The sequence below is a fragment of the Bombus fervidus genome, chromosome 2 (genome assembly GCF_041682495.2).
Source record: "Bombus fervidus isolate BK054 chromosome 2, iyBomFerv1, whole genome shotgun sequence".
NCBI lineage: Eukaryota > Metazoa > Arthropoda > Insecta > Hymenoptera > Apidae > Bombus > Bombus fervidus.
Genome location: NC_091518.1, coordinates 13,932,376 through 13,946,592, shown reverse-complemented (window position 1 = coordinate 13,946,592; position 14,217 = coordinate 13,932,376). Strand labels below are relative to the sequence as shown.

Genomic DNA, 14,217 nt, shown 5'->3' with positions numbered 1-14,217 from the left:
GAAAGATAGCGACATTTGTTCGAAAGTGTCTATTTTTCGTTGCGACGATTCGGTTGCTCCTTGCTTTAAATCTCTACGCCCACAACTTCGTCTGTGCTCATTCGAACGAAGAGAAAAATATTTTTTCGAATTTTTTGCTCACCTAGTGCACCTCTCTTTCGTCTGGTCCGCCACTTTTGGCGAAAAGGTAAATAAAGACTCGACGACAACCTGGAGGAACGTTGCTCCAGTGTGTTTGCGAATTTGCACGACCGTTGACTGAAATCGTAACGACGGACGAAGCTACACAGGTTCACAAAAGTATTCAAACAGTCGTAGGTACCTTTTATGAATATATTATCTGTGTTATACGAAACGTTTTGGAATTTCATTACCATTGTTACGAGACTCGACTGTGACGATTATATTGGTAAAATTTGAAATAAAATTCAAAATGTTTCTAAGACGTAAAAATCGTCTATAGTAAGTGTCGAAGTAGTTTCACGAGCGAATGTATTTGTGCAGCCAATTTTCTATTATTGACACGGTTCCCTGTATGTTTCATCAGTGATCTATAATAATCGATGATGAAAGCTAATGGAAATGGCTCTGCGGAAGAAATCATCAAGAATCACCGTTGAGCTTTTCTTGCGGCAGAAAAAGAGGAAAGAAATTTACAGGGATACGAGATCGTTGATGATAGATTTATGCATTGCTGTTAGACGGTTGTTTTAAGCGATGATTCACAACCGCCACGGTTTGCCACGATTTGCACTTAGATGACTCGTGTCATTTTCAATCTCTATTATACTCTATCTTTTCGTGTCATCGTGGCTCGCTGTGTAACTGTTATTAACTTAACTCATAAAATGGAAATTGCATCGGACCGTTCTGTGTCCGTTGTGTATGGCACCGTGGTAACCGATACTTAACTCTAGCTTCGATCCAGTTTATCGACAAGCCTAAGTAGAAATCGTTAAAGTCGGCAGAAAAATTCCTTGACACGAGACGTTGGTCGAGATGTATGGCGAGCTGTGTCGGTTTCGTCATAGCCGTGATTAATTCTGACAGTGAACTGGTTCCAAGGATGATTACTTAAAGGCAAAAATTAAACGACCAGCTTCCAGAAAATGCTAATTATAGACTTGACCAAGTCAGCCATAAAACTCTTAACAAGGAAGCCTTTCTTTTGCAGCTATTCTCGGATCGAACGTCACAACGAGGCTCTTTTAACCAGTCACATACATACTTTGCTCGCTTTAAGTTCATACTAATAAATTATGAAAATAGTTAGCTGCGATTTGCATACTAACAGAATGATTTTTTTATTTCTATATAAATTTATTTTATCGTTTTATTCGTTTCTATCAATCGAATTGGCTTACAATGTTCGTGGTATATTTCTTTAATCGTAAATTAAAATTCGTCACGGTTGCACCAAGTTTCTGGAGCATGCTAGGTGAACAATTTTCGATCAGCACACGACGTTTGACCAGCTGGCTTGTTCGTAGTTCCTATATTTCGCGCAAAGGTCGATAGAAGTGGAATGAAATGGTAGCTGCACGATGTTCATGTTGTAATCCGTGTTGACCAGCAACGCATTGACCGTGGGTATATGCAGCTTATTAGCGAGATCGTCTTCTTGAAATTCCCCTGTTATTGGGTTCATTTGAGAGCAACGAGTTTTCGCCAGCACACACGCAGTGGTATTCACGTATAATTGAGCTAGTTTGACATCCGTGAGGTTGAAATTGGGGAACATTCGTATGGCTTCGCCGACGCATTCTCTAAGCTGTGCAGAACGTTTGTGGTTGAACGATTATCTGTTCGAGATCAATTTCTCGCGGCAACGAAGTTTCTGTGTAAATTTTTTGGCGAAAAATTTGACTTTTTCATGGATTGAAATCGAAGCGTTGCTATATTTACAGCAGTTCTTGTATAATGCAATTCTTGTATAAAGCGGAAGCACGTATTATGAAATTGTAATATGCATATGTACAGAATTGGATACGTCTACTTACTAGATTTCGTTGTGTAGACGTTTTGAAAAGTCGGATGATATGTACAAAATTTTCTCTATAGGTTTCTATGTACAATTTGATCGCTCTGAAATAATAAATTTTTGTGGTTTAATTTGTTGCTTCCTCGGATCGATAGGTTCCGCTCCCGGCCTCACGGTGTTCGATTCTGAATCCTGTTCTCGGATGATGCAAACAGCTTTCAATAATTTCTTGTACAATTTTAAATAAAATAATGGCACTCGTCTGGAAATCATCTTGAAGCTTGGTGACGTTCTCAGTTTGATTCGTGCTTCCTGTTTACAATTGCTATTTTTTATATTTTTATGTACAGTAATAGAATTTATAAATTATCGAATCAAAGTAGCTAGGTGCAGTTGTCTTATTGTCTACTGTACAAAAGCATGCAAAGAAATTTTAAAGCATCTCAAGGGTGAAATTGAACGATCTACTCACTAAATTATCCTTGTTCACTTGTCGAACGCACTCGAGGAACGTGCAGTATATCGTCGTAGGATTCGTTCTTGAATTTGCTGTACCAGTAGCGTTCTATTACAAAGGTACAAGAAGTTTAATCAATTTTACGCTCTAAATAAAGCTACGTTCAAAAACTTACGCTCAAGTACTGTTGACAGTGACCATAATCGGTATTATTGAGATAAATATAAGCACAATTAGACATTGCCACCAATAAAGGATATCCAACGGTTTGACTAGAAGCCCGGAAGAAACATCCGTAACACGCATCTCGACGAACTGTATCTGAGCCTTGCGATTCGTTGCACAATTGGTTTAACAACTCCGGAATCCTCACTCTACGACGATAATTATACATATATATTATGCCTATTTACTAGCGATATTCAAATGAATCGATGTATATAAATCAGTTAAGGAGAAAGGTACTGTTTAACACCCGCCAAGGATCCTAAAAATTTGGACAAGCTTTCCTTTACTAATGGTTCCACCAAGTTGACACCGCAAATTACGAACAATATTAAAACAGGAGATACACGTAGTTTCACCATCGTTGCGCGATACTCATTGGTCATTTGAATGGGTATACGTTCGTACTAGCTGCTTTATACCCATAGATGGATCTGATAAGAGAACCCAGGAACGTATAACTTCCGGTAAAGGAGCCTCAGGATCTCTATTTTTAGAGAAAATATTGTTTCCATGTTCTACGATGTTTATATTGTTTTGTGGCTACAGTAATTTTAATGTTATTACAAATTGTGATCATTTAAGCAGAAGATTTTCTATCTAAATACGTAATAATAAATTTTGCTTTGTATCAAAATTTACGTAATAATTCTTGCTTCTACAGATCAATTACGTGATCAAAAATACAATAGAAATGCAAGAATCAGTAGTAAGAAACACGTCTGGTTATAGCCAGTAAAATATTCTTGTCTGACCATGGACGGTACAATCTACTGCAAGCATGCTAACTAACAGAATTACTTCTCATGCTTCTGTTTTCAAACACATTTTAATTTCACTATGTTTCTACCTTTTTATGCCGTAATCTTGTCCTTGTTTCAATAAATAAAATATATTTCAATGTTCTAAGAAAAATTTTAACATAGAAGCGAGACGAGAAGAAACTTAAGAAATTCTTCCTTCAACGATACAAACACACGATTAAGCCAAGAATGATTCAAAGGAATAACGTCTAGAAAATTACTAAGAACATACCACAGCTTAAATCGAATTATTTTTCCGAAATGTTCATCCTCCTTTCAATTTCCAACGACAGAATGTATTTCGTACCTGGCGGCACCTTAACTTTGTGCGGTCCTGGATGACAATCGCGCGGTGGAAGTGCAACAATTCTCATTACCTCTGTGACCGTGTACAAGCACGTCGACGACCACGCCGTTGGATGTCGTTGTCCTGTAAAAATGAATCGTGAACGAGAGATCTGGGACGGTGGAAGTCGGTGACGAGCGACAGCTCGATCGCGGTACCAGCGAAATCGGCCGGTTTCGCGGATGTGATCCGTCAGATCAGATCTGTCTGACACCATTATTACGTGGCGATATGAGGGAACTTCGTGTCGGGTTGGAAACGCAGTTGTATTCAACGTGGAGAACTATTGGACCTCTATGGAATGCTTTTCACGTGACGTGCCGTGTCGAGATATCAACCAGTTTATTTATTTTTCGGTGTTGGAATTTTTATTTGGCGTCAAACTTTGAAAATTTTATTTTCTTTCGCGTAAATGAGATTCTTCTATGATAAAAAATATGCAGGCTGTTTTAAATAATATTCGAGAAGACGAAAATTAATGTTTCGTTGTTTCCTTGATTCTTTAAAACAGAATCATCCCGTGGTACGTTTATAATTGCGCACTTGATTACCACGATCTTTTCAACCATTTGCATTATTTATTCTTGGGAGTGCGGCTGTCGTTGTGAAACGCGTTACAGTCCTTCCTGAACTGGCTCCCTTGTTGAGTGTTCAAGTTAAAATGTTACCCTACTACTACGTTGCAATTAGAGCAATAAATATGTTACACCTGGGCCGTATAATTTTTTGTGATCTTATCTGTACCAAGCTACCGTATCCTATATGCCGACTCTATATTTATTTTTAAACCGTGCTTTCATTTGTGAACAAAACGACTGTCGTCACGTCTATCGTCGGTTCTAAGATATTCTGTAACGAACATGACACTTGATGGCGTAATTCTTGTTTATTTTCGAGGAAAAGTGCCATTTTTCTTATTGTAGACGTCCTGGAATCGTTGGAAACGATAAAACCAAGAAATCGAGGGTGCGAAACCGCGCGAACGAGAGGTGGTTATCCGTGTGGTGGAAAATGAAAAAACGTGATCGTCGAAGTTCTCTAATTTCGAGTGAGGCTAAGGGGAAAAGTGGGCCACCGTGTGCGTCCGAGACGATACACGTGCCATGGCTATTTATACGGCAGACGGTCGAGCAGGAAAGAGGCGACGTTTAGGACATGCACGAAAGAAGGCAAAAGAACGATCGGATGCGACACAGAAAACCGGGGGAAGGAAACGGTGCAATCCCGATGGCACCAGAATTAGAATGACTCATGGGATTATTTGGGTTTATGTAATCTGAGAAATTCGACGACAGCGAATGATGACGTTGCCGCTGAATCGACCGAGTTATTGGTTGCCTCGTACAAGTACGAGGATCAAGGTATCACGTTGCACCTATGATGCCTAAAGTAGATTTCTATATTGCCTGGAATTGCCTGAATGATTGTCAAATGTATCTCTATGTAATGTCGTTTCTGCATGATTTTTATCGCATCTCTGTTTGTAAAGAACTTTTATTGATAAATTTATTTCGGTTCACTTAGTATCCAATTACGATATCCTAAAGAAATCGACACGTGGCAACGCGAGCCGATAGTTACATTCTCTTTCTATTTTTTCTATCCTACTTCTTTCCTAACCGAATCATGGAGCTTTAGGATTTCGCTGTTAAAGACCAATTAAATCGTTTGCGGACACCCTTCTTCGAGGTCGGACCTCGATGACAGCTGCATCTCACTGTCAATCAGTGTCCTCTTCTCGTTTCTGCGGGCGGTCAATTAAGTGGACGGTAACTCAATCCTTGCGGATGTCCCCACCACTTTATTTCGAGTCTCACGAGAATAACGAGGCAGTGGTAACTTAATTTCACGAAGCGTACACGCGCTCGGGCACGCTGTTTTTGTCAGCGACGTTTATTCTCGCCGTCGCTCGTTCCCGGATTTACCGAATAAATAAGCGTTTCCATCCCCCGGATCGTGGAAACGTTCACCGAGTCGGAATAATTTAATCGCACGCTGAACTGTACTTGTAATTCCGATGCCGAGAATCGTTTGTAACCGACTCTATGTAAAGATAAACTACGTGCATTTATATTTCGTTACGCGTTAACACATTGACTGGCAACTTTGCGCTCAGTAATTTAAGTGCAAACATGTTCCTCTCGTTAACAAATTTCTCTCGTCTAATTTACTATGTTTAGGACCGCTAGCATTCTATGAATTCAAAGAAACGAAAGAAAGCATATCGGCTAATTTAAGATACGTGGGTTTATAGAGTAATAAGTGTCAATGTATTCGTATCAGTTTATCTTATATTTTTCGCAGTTTGAATCGTTTCCTATACCTTACTAAACAACTATAGCCTTCGATAGATATATCGGTGAAGCAATTAGACCTTTGCCTTACAAACAGAACGTAAGGGCCACGGTATCTTTCACGATGTTACAAATAAAATCAGTGTTGTTAGAAACTCAGTGGTGCCCTCATTTCCGAGATCCTTTCACCGAAACGCAAGAAGATTCGTAGACCCGTGTTTAGGGGTGTCATCGCCACTGGATACTTTCCAATTACGGCGACAAGATTTCGTAGGTTCGTTGATTCGTAGGTAATTCGTGCTTTGGTGCTCCTTATTGGATTAGGGGTCGCAGCGAGCGGCCTACGACAGAGCGTAGACCACGCGTATTTCAAATTAAGATTCTTAATTGCCAAAGAAAAGCCGGAGGAAGTTAGCCTCGTGTTACGAAGTTAGTATCGAGAACCGTGATAAACGCGTCGCGTCGAAATTACCTAGTGCATAATTGAGAGTGGAGCGATGTCGAATAAATTCAATTTTTGAGACTGAAGATGCGTCTCGACGCAATTTGTCCCTCTATCTATCTCTCGCTTGAGGTTAAAGCGTGTAACGTCGAAAGCTTGCAAGTTCTGAACGGCTGTTATTTAAATATGACGGGGAATTATTAAACACTGCTAACTTTGTCTTCAGCTTAATGAATCGGCCTGAATATTTCAGCGTTGTTTCTAATGTTACACGATGAGTTTGAAGGCGATTAGCGCTACGATGGAATTCATGCATAATTGCGCGAGTCTAAATCGACGAAAACGAAGCAACGATGCGTTCGCTATTACTATTTACCGTAAGTAGAAATTGTTCGATCAGTCGTTAGATGAAAAGGAGTTAGTTAAGCTAAAAACATGTTTGTTTATTCATTCCGAGAATCGAATAATCAACGACGTAACATTTTTATCGTTGCTCATTTCATATGATGATTTCGTTTTGTAATCCTCGCGATGTATTTCGGGGCCAAGATAATTTTTCGCCCGATTCGTTTCTCTTTCGAAATCGCCTGGTTCTCATTAATTTCTCCACGCTTTTATGATTCGTTCCGGTTTACACGAGGCTTCGCCAACTTCCGTCGATCCTCCCCAGCGCGGTCTCCGCGTCTCAATTATTTTCCCATCTCGCAGCCTTTCTCTCCGATCCTTTCTAGCCGGCTGATAAGTGCATTAGGTGAACCCGGAAATTGGTAGACATCCCGTGGTGTGTACGCACATTAACCCCACCACCATTCGGTTCTTATCGTTTCAGACGCGAAGCCGAGGGGTCGTCGTCAAAAAAGAACAGGAAGCCAAGCTTACGTGGCCCGGTCGAAAGGAAGTCCACGTGCGCGCTGTATATCAACAGATTTTAACCTACATACACGCGTCAAGGAATGCTTTTAGCTCTCCCGGTGAATATCATCGTCAAACGGTTCACTTTAAGTCTACGACGAAAAGGATTTTTTTCCTGTGTGTTGTCTTTATTTTTTTTTTTTTTTTTTATATGTAGTATCATTAAATTCGGTAGTCATAACACTCCTATAACAGTATCATCCGAGTACTTTTAACAGTACAGTACAGGATTAAAGCGAATACAAACCAGTACATAAAGCGTACATGATATATAGAAATTGTTGGTAATAAATTTCGCTTTCGTCAAAAGCTAAACTATTTAATGGATATAGCTCGCTATGGTAGAAGGGAGCACGAAGGAATCCCGAAAGACTCAGATGTAGTGAAACATCGTAGCGCCATTTGGGACGAAAGATGTGTGGTCTCTTAGCGGAGCTGCCCTTTTTCCATTGCGAGCGCATTCGTCACCGTGGTCCGACAGACATCCGGACTCACATATGTGGATATCATTTTCTACCCCTAATCCGTACGTCGCCGAGATAGCACACGATTCTCTGCTGTGTTCTCCACGGGTCGTTAGGTTTTCGAGAGTATGCTCTCTTTACCGTTCCACTCTCTTACCGCCGATGAGTATTATAAGAAATTGGTGGTGTAACGCGCGCGTTGATAAAAATCAGTTGGCCACGCGAAAGGGCGTCTAGGCATCGGCCTCGAGGGTGTAATAACCCCGTCGCATTATCGTTATCCCCGACAGATACTTTCATTGATATCACTCGTCTCGCGTGTCTAGATTCCGTGTGGCTCGTTGTCGCGCTGAATTCACTCGCGTAACAGCCTACCTCTACACATTGTAAACATCTTTTAACGATTATTGCCGTCTGTAAATCGTGCACCCTGAGCATTTCGTGCTCCTCCTCATCGTGCACCGACGAGCACGATGACGTAAATGTTCCTGGCCGCTGAACCGGAATGCTCTTTTTTCGTGTCGTGTGTCCACGATTCGGACAATCATTGTTTTGGCTTTGCCGCGTGAACAATTCGCATGGTTGTTATTGCGCTAGATACGAATGCGAATTTATTTAGAATATCGTAAGAAGCCTGGCTCTTACGTAACTGGACTATGTTAAGAGAAAGGTGGCAACTCATTAACGAAAGCTGTGAAGCTAAATTATTTAAGCTGTAAAGCATTTGCATGATAAAAATTCAAGAAATATAAATCACGTATTTCCCGAATGTAAATTTTGACCAACTTCATTATTAATTTGTAACCGTAATTACAAACAGGTTCGGCGAAATTTGTCATTATTACGTTTGCTACCCCGCAGAATAATATTACCAATCTGATACATAATAAATAACGGATGGGGAACAATAAACTAAAATGGTGAACGGGGTGTGGTTCGGCATTAATAGCCATTACGAAACCGAATCCCGCGAAAGTTAAGAGAGTAAAATTCTCGGAACGTCTACCGAATATTTTTAACCGATTTCTCTCTCTCGACTTTGATAATGTGGCAATACGAGTGCGGTCGCCACTTTCGCACACGGCACTCGGCCGCGTCGTGCTCGGGATGACGCATGGTTTCAGAAAAACGCGTCCCCGCCACTGCAAATCGTCGGTCGACGCGCGAGAAAAATAGAAGCTCGCGACATTTTCGAGGAGGTGGAATACGCTCGTTAATTTTAACGATCCCATCGAATCGACGATGGCATATACCCCTGGTGTGGCGCTTCGCCATAGTCCCTGCCACCGACGCCTCTGCCTCCTCATTTTCGCTTGCACTTTACTCCGTTGTATACGTTTCGCATTTTGATTTGATTGGTTTGTAGCTCCGCACGTGAATAGAATAGTGGCGCCGTGAAATAGCGAACTGGATACCGATCTCTACGAACGGTTGTTCGTCAAACGTCGTTCCAAATATTTTGGGTCATCTAGCTGCCCGTTACCTAAGACACACCGATTTTTTAGTTCTGATTTTGCGGAAGATTCAGTTTTTTATTTTAGGAAATAATTACAGTAGAATCTCGTTTATCCCAATAGATTTCTCTTTTTGTGTCGTTCTACTCACAGTTTCACTCATCGTGAAACGCTTATTTTTTCTTTTATTTTCGAAAAGCAGCGTAAAGCGAATGATGTAAAAACGAGTTTACGCGACATTCTGTACATCAGCGGTCGCCGATTCACGGCGGGGTCAGACCCCAAAAATTCGCTTTAAAAGTTCACAGGCTGCCACAGGAATTTATCGTGGTCGCCTCTCGAGTGCTCTTAACGAAATTAAACCTGTTCAGCAGTGTGCAGAATGTCCATGATGATTGTGTCTACCGTGAAACGTTTCGACCGAAATCTGAAGTGATCAGTAGTAGGTACCCAACTTTATCGCGAATTGCAAAACCCGTTGAAATTTTGCTTTAACGCGTACATACGTGTATTTCTTTCACAAATTGTGTCCGAAAATCTTTGGTAATTTTTTAAATTCGTTTTTTCGTTCATTTCTCGTTGAGTCTCGTCCCCAAAAAGGAAATGAAAGGCATAATAAATTTATTTTTCTAATCCCCGATTCTTCAAACATTTATTCAGATTTCTGGAACCTTTGGAAAACGATACAGCTTGTCGAAATGCCATCTGTCGATGATTCACTCGGAAGCACTTTCGAACAGAAAACATGTGTCGGCTTCCTCCCATCGATCCTGCGAGAAGCTCGTGGAAAAACGATACCTGAAATCGCGGTCCCGTTGCCCCTCAGGTTCCATTGTTATGGTTACTGTTATGTTTTCGGAGATCCATCCAGCGAGAATGAAGTGCCATTTTGCTTTGAGCCGCCACTTTCGCACGAGTCATCGAGAATATTTCGTCAGAGGGATGGCGACAGGCGTGCGACTGTACTACGCCCTCTCCCCTCTCGTTTCGACTTTACCCTCTTCCTCTCTGTCTTTCTCGAGTTTCGTCATTTGATTTCGAGGGTGCACGAAGATCGTGTTTACCCTCTTTATGCACTTAGAGTCTCATCAAGCTCATCGCCCAGCTTCGTCCCTTCGTTTTCTTTTTTCCTCAAACACCTTCGGTAAATTTCGGATGTTCGAGCCTGGAAGTTGGAGGTGCAGGAAAGAAAAAATGCATTTCGTTGCACTCATCTATCGACCGTCTTGTTATCGTTGCCTCTCTGTCAGCACGCTCGCTTCGCCACTCGCTCGATCATTCGGGGCAGATCGCGTCGAGTGTCGTGCACCCTCTCGACCTCGAGATGCGACGCAATTTATGTCGACGAAAACGCTGTTAATTCGCTCGCGTCGAAATAATCGCGTTTACCGAAGCAAGTGCTCCGCGAGGTCCCAGCGAAGGGACAAATAATTGCTTCAGACGCGGTAAGGTGGCAGCGATTGTTCGCAGCAAAGTAAATTTTACACAAAATCGCCTCGCGTGCTCCCGTTCGTGTTCTCCGACGCTTCCCCCTCTGTCTGTCTGTCTGTCTTTCTCTCTCCCTCTCTCTTGTCCTTTCCATTTTCCAGATATTAAAGCACAAACAGCCCTTAACTTGAAAAATTGCTGGACCGTTTTGCGATTCTTCACGTTTTCCTTCTTTGTCCTCCTTTCTCCTCGTGTTCTGACTGTGTCTCTATTTTCAGAGAATGCGACGTGACGTTCTTGAAGATTAATAATGAACTGAGGATGTAACATGATATAATGTAACGCAATAAATAATAAGACGATGCCTTGTAAAGTGTAACGTAAGTGCAGATGGTGTACAAAAGCTGCCAGCGTCGAATACACGTGCTTTATGCAACCAGCACTTTTGAATAACGTGGTTGCAATGTCACGGTGAATACCGCGACATTGTTGCGCAGTTGGGACGTCTGTCGCTTTTGCTGTGAACGTGGAATTCGCAAGTAGAAAGGTACAAATCTCTAAAAAACTGTCATTTCCGTTCCCAGAGGAAGGGATAAATTTTCGTGTAAAACGTGGTTTCAACACGCGTTGCGAGTATCGTTCAAGCTGGATCCCCGGAGAAGACACGCGATCGAGTAGCTAGCTGATTTAGCCAGGACATTCTTCGATTCCTTTCCACCCTCGTAAGTTAGACGGTAATGGAAGTCGACGCTTGTAATCGACGTGATGAGAAATGGTTATGTGTTTGCGGTTCCAAGCAAACAGAAGAAATTAGTAATGGAAAATGGCTAGATAACGAGACGCAATTATCGTGTCGCAACGCATTAGAGTTTCTGGCGTAACGTGACATTTGCGAACCTTGTGATTTCTTTCGCGACTCCTTGATTAAGAGCGTAACGTACAGCGCTTGATGAAAGGATTCGTCTTCATAAAAATACGCTATGAGGGCCAGTTATTCCATTTCTGTTCCTTATGACGCTATACGTTGCAGCGTATCATTACGGATAATGCCGTGTTCGCTTGCTCATAAATTAACATTTTTTTACGTCTATCGTTGGATATATACTCTCGGTACCTGTACGTAACACCGCAATAAATATTCGGATTTATTAATTATTTTTATGTCAACGGAGAACTCCGTAAGCCTACACTCGTTGTATCCAGTAACATATCAATTGGAGAGATTAAAAAATACTATGAGACGGAAAACGAATAGATTTGCCTATGAAAGTAGGAAATATTAGCACAGGAAACATTAAGGATGCGAGTTTCAGCTAGAACGGACGCAATCGATAATTAGAAGTGACACGTACGGGTAACCTAATAAGCTCGCGTGAATGAAAATCTCGCTTTCCCCTTCGTGATTCGTGGCGTGCGTCTGACCCGAGGATAGGAAACGAACGTGCAGCTGCATTGGCGGCGTGCATACACACAGGTTAGATGCACGCAGGCTGTCGCGTGACTCGAGAACGCTTAAATCGCGGTAATTAGGGAGGAGGAAAAAAGGATAGGCCAGAAACGAGGGAAATCAACCGGAAACACAGCGTCACGGCATCACGACACGTGTCACTAAGACCACGTGTCTCGAAGGAAGTAAATTCGCAAAACAATGCCCTATCGCCATCGTATCGTGCTTTCTGCCCTTTCTAATGAGTTTCAGACGGAAGGAAATTTTTTAGACTGCCTTTCTTCCGTTCGCGTGCGTTATATCCTATAGGTGTTTAACATTTTTACGACCGACGTAATTCCTTTGAGAAATTAATTCGTCGTTAGAACGTTTTTACTCGCGACAAACATTGTTTCGTTCCATACGTATGTAATTTGGAAATAATCAAGGTACGTTTGCTTAGTTTGAAACCACTTTGTACGGTACTGTTACTGCGAGCGCGTCCTCGAGAGAAGAAAAGAAAGAAACTCGATGTCGTCGCGGTGGAGAAGAGGGATTAATATTTGGTAGTTGACTTAAAGTTCGAGGGAAGTTTGGACTTTTAAAAGTAATTAGTAATTGTCGTGCAGCCACAATTAGCCGGTGCACCGTATCCTCGTTGGCTTTCTTTAATCGACTCGAGGGCGCGTCTCCTTGGAAAGGAGTGGCGACGCGTTCGAAGGAGAATGAGAAGAAAAAAGGAAAAAAAGGAAAAGGAAAAGAAAGCAGGCGCACCCTTCCATTCTCTGTACTAACGAACAATCGAGCGAAAATTTACAATGTCGTCGGGTCAGCGGCGTTTTGCGATTCTTTCCGCGAACGAGGCCGCCGTGTTATTGCGAGCTACGGATTAATTTACTCAGCTTTGGCCGGTGTATTGGCTGTACGCGCAGTCTTCGTCCGCAAGCTTCAAAGCGGCAGGCAACGGGGGAGCGAGAAAAGGGCTGGCTGTTCGAGGGCGAAAAACACAGTGGCGCGGCTGGCGTTTAACAATTTACAGAGTGGAAGGCGGGAAGATGCATACACGGAGAGGCCGTGTCTTAATTGTTTTCTTTCGGTGAACGTGCTCCGTAATGGAATATCGACGACCTGTAGCGATGGATAATGAGCAAAACAAACGGGCCAAGGAAAAACAAAGAGAGAGACCAAGCTTTTTTCTCTCGCACCAGCATCTAACAGCCGAAGGAGGGTCCCCGATGGCGTTACTGTCTCGCGAGAAAAATGGAGGGCGAATTTTCCCGCGCTCTCTCTCCCTTTGACTCCTTCTCTTCCCGTCTTTTTTCCACCTTCGTGCCTCTCTTTCTTTACACTTCGTACCCTCTTTAGTCGTGTCTTCGTCCGTCCTTCGTGTCTCTATCCTTCTCAACGCTCCAGAAAGGGCGGGAAAGGGCAACGAAGGGTGAGCAAGAGAGGAGGGAGGCTACGAGAAGGTAGCACGACGACGACGACGACGACTACGGCGACGACGACGACGACGGCGACGACGGAATAGTAGGGGTAGCGTAGAGTATCAGGTGGGGATGAAACGAATCAATACTTTTGTACTCAGGCTCCCACGGGTTCAGGGCTGTGAAATTTTGGCGCGGACAGGCCCCGCATACTCCCGCCATTTCGATTTACACCAACGCCTTTAAACGTGCTTTTCTATGCGACTCTTTATCACCCTTGAAACGTTAAACGAAAAGTCAGCCAGATTAGCTTCTTAGTTTTGGTAATTTCGTTGTTTTCACGATCGTACGCGAGTTAACGCGAGTATGCTTATGTTTTTCCGTACGCGTTATTATCGTTCGCGTGAACGATATTTAGCGTGCGATCGTTGGAAAGCCGCCTACTCGTGCGAGCAAGTTTACGCGCGCCGCGGTAAACTTGGATTCAAGAAGATAATTGCTTATTAAGAGCAGAACTCCGCTGATGAAATTTAATGTTTCCCGGTATACGCTTGTGCC

The 14,217-nt window shown here is 42.5% G+C and overlaps 2 protein-coding genes across 5 annotated transcripts in view; one reads left to right on the top strand and one right to left on the bottom strand.

The window, feature by feature from the left end:
- The window catches only part of Pdk1 (Phosphoinositide-dependent kinase 1), a 407,223-nt gene that overhangs the window by 13,393 nt on the left and 379,613 nt on the right, over nucleotides 1–14,217 (top strand). The gene's annotated exons all lie outside the window — the stretch shown is intronic.
- Nucleotides 1,286–3,074, bottom strand: LOC139993539 (uncharacterized). 3 transcript variants are annotated; one of them, XR_011801404.1, is made up of 5 exons: nucleotides 2,904–3,074; nucleotides 2,614–2,812; nucleotides 2,454–2,546; nucleotides 1,979–2,293; nucleotides 1,634–1,912 (listed from the first exon to the last, which is right to left on the bottom strand). XR_011801404.1 is itself a non-coding variant. In XM_072015362.1 (4 exons), exons 1-4 carry the CDS (start codon nucleotides 3,047–3,049, stop codon nucleotides 1,454–1,456), a joined length of 756 nt encoding a protein of 251 aa, XP_071871463.1. In that variant the 5' UTR covers nucleotides 3,050–3,074; the 3' UTR covers nucleotides 1,286–1,453. The 3 variants fall into 3 exon arrangements, 1 of the variants encoding a protein (XP_071871463.1); XR_011801403.1 differs by having other exon boundaries at nucleotides 1,656–1,771; nucleotides 2,001–2,293; nucleotides 2,904–3,073; XM_072015362.1 differs by lacking the exon at nucleotides 1,979–2,293 and having other exon boundaries at nucleotides 1,286–1,771.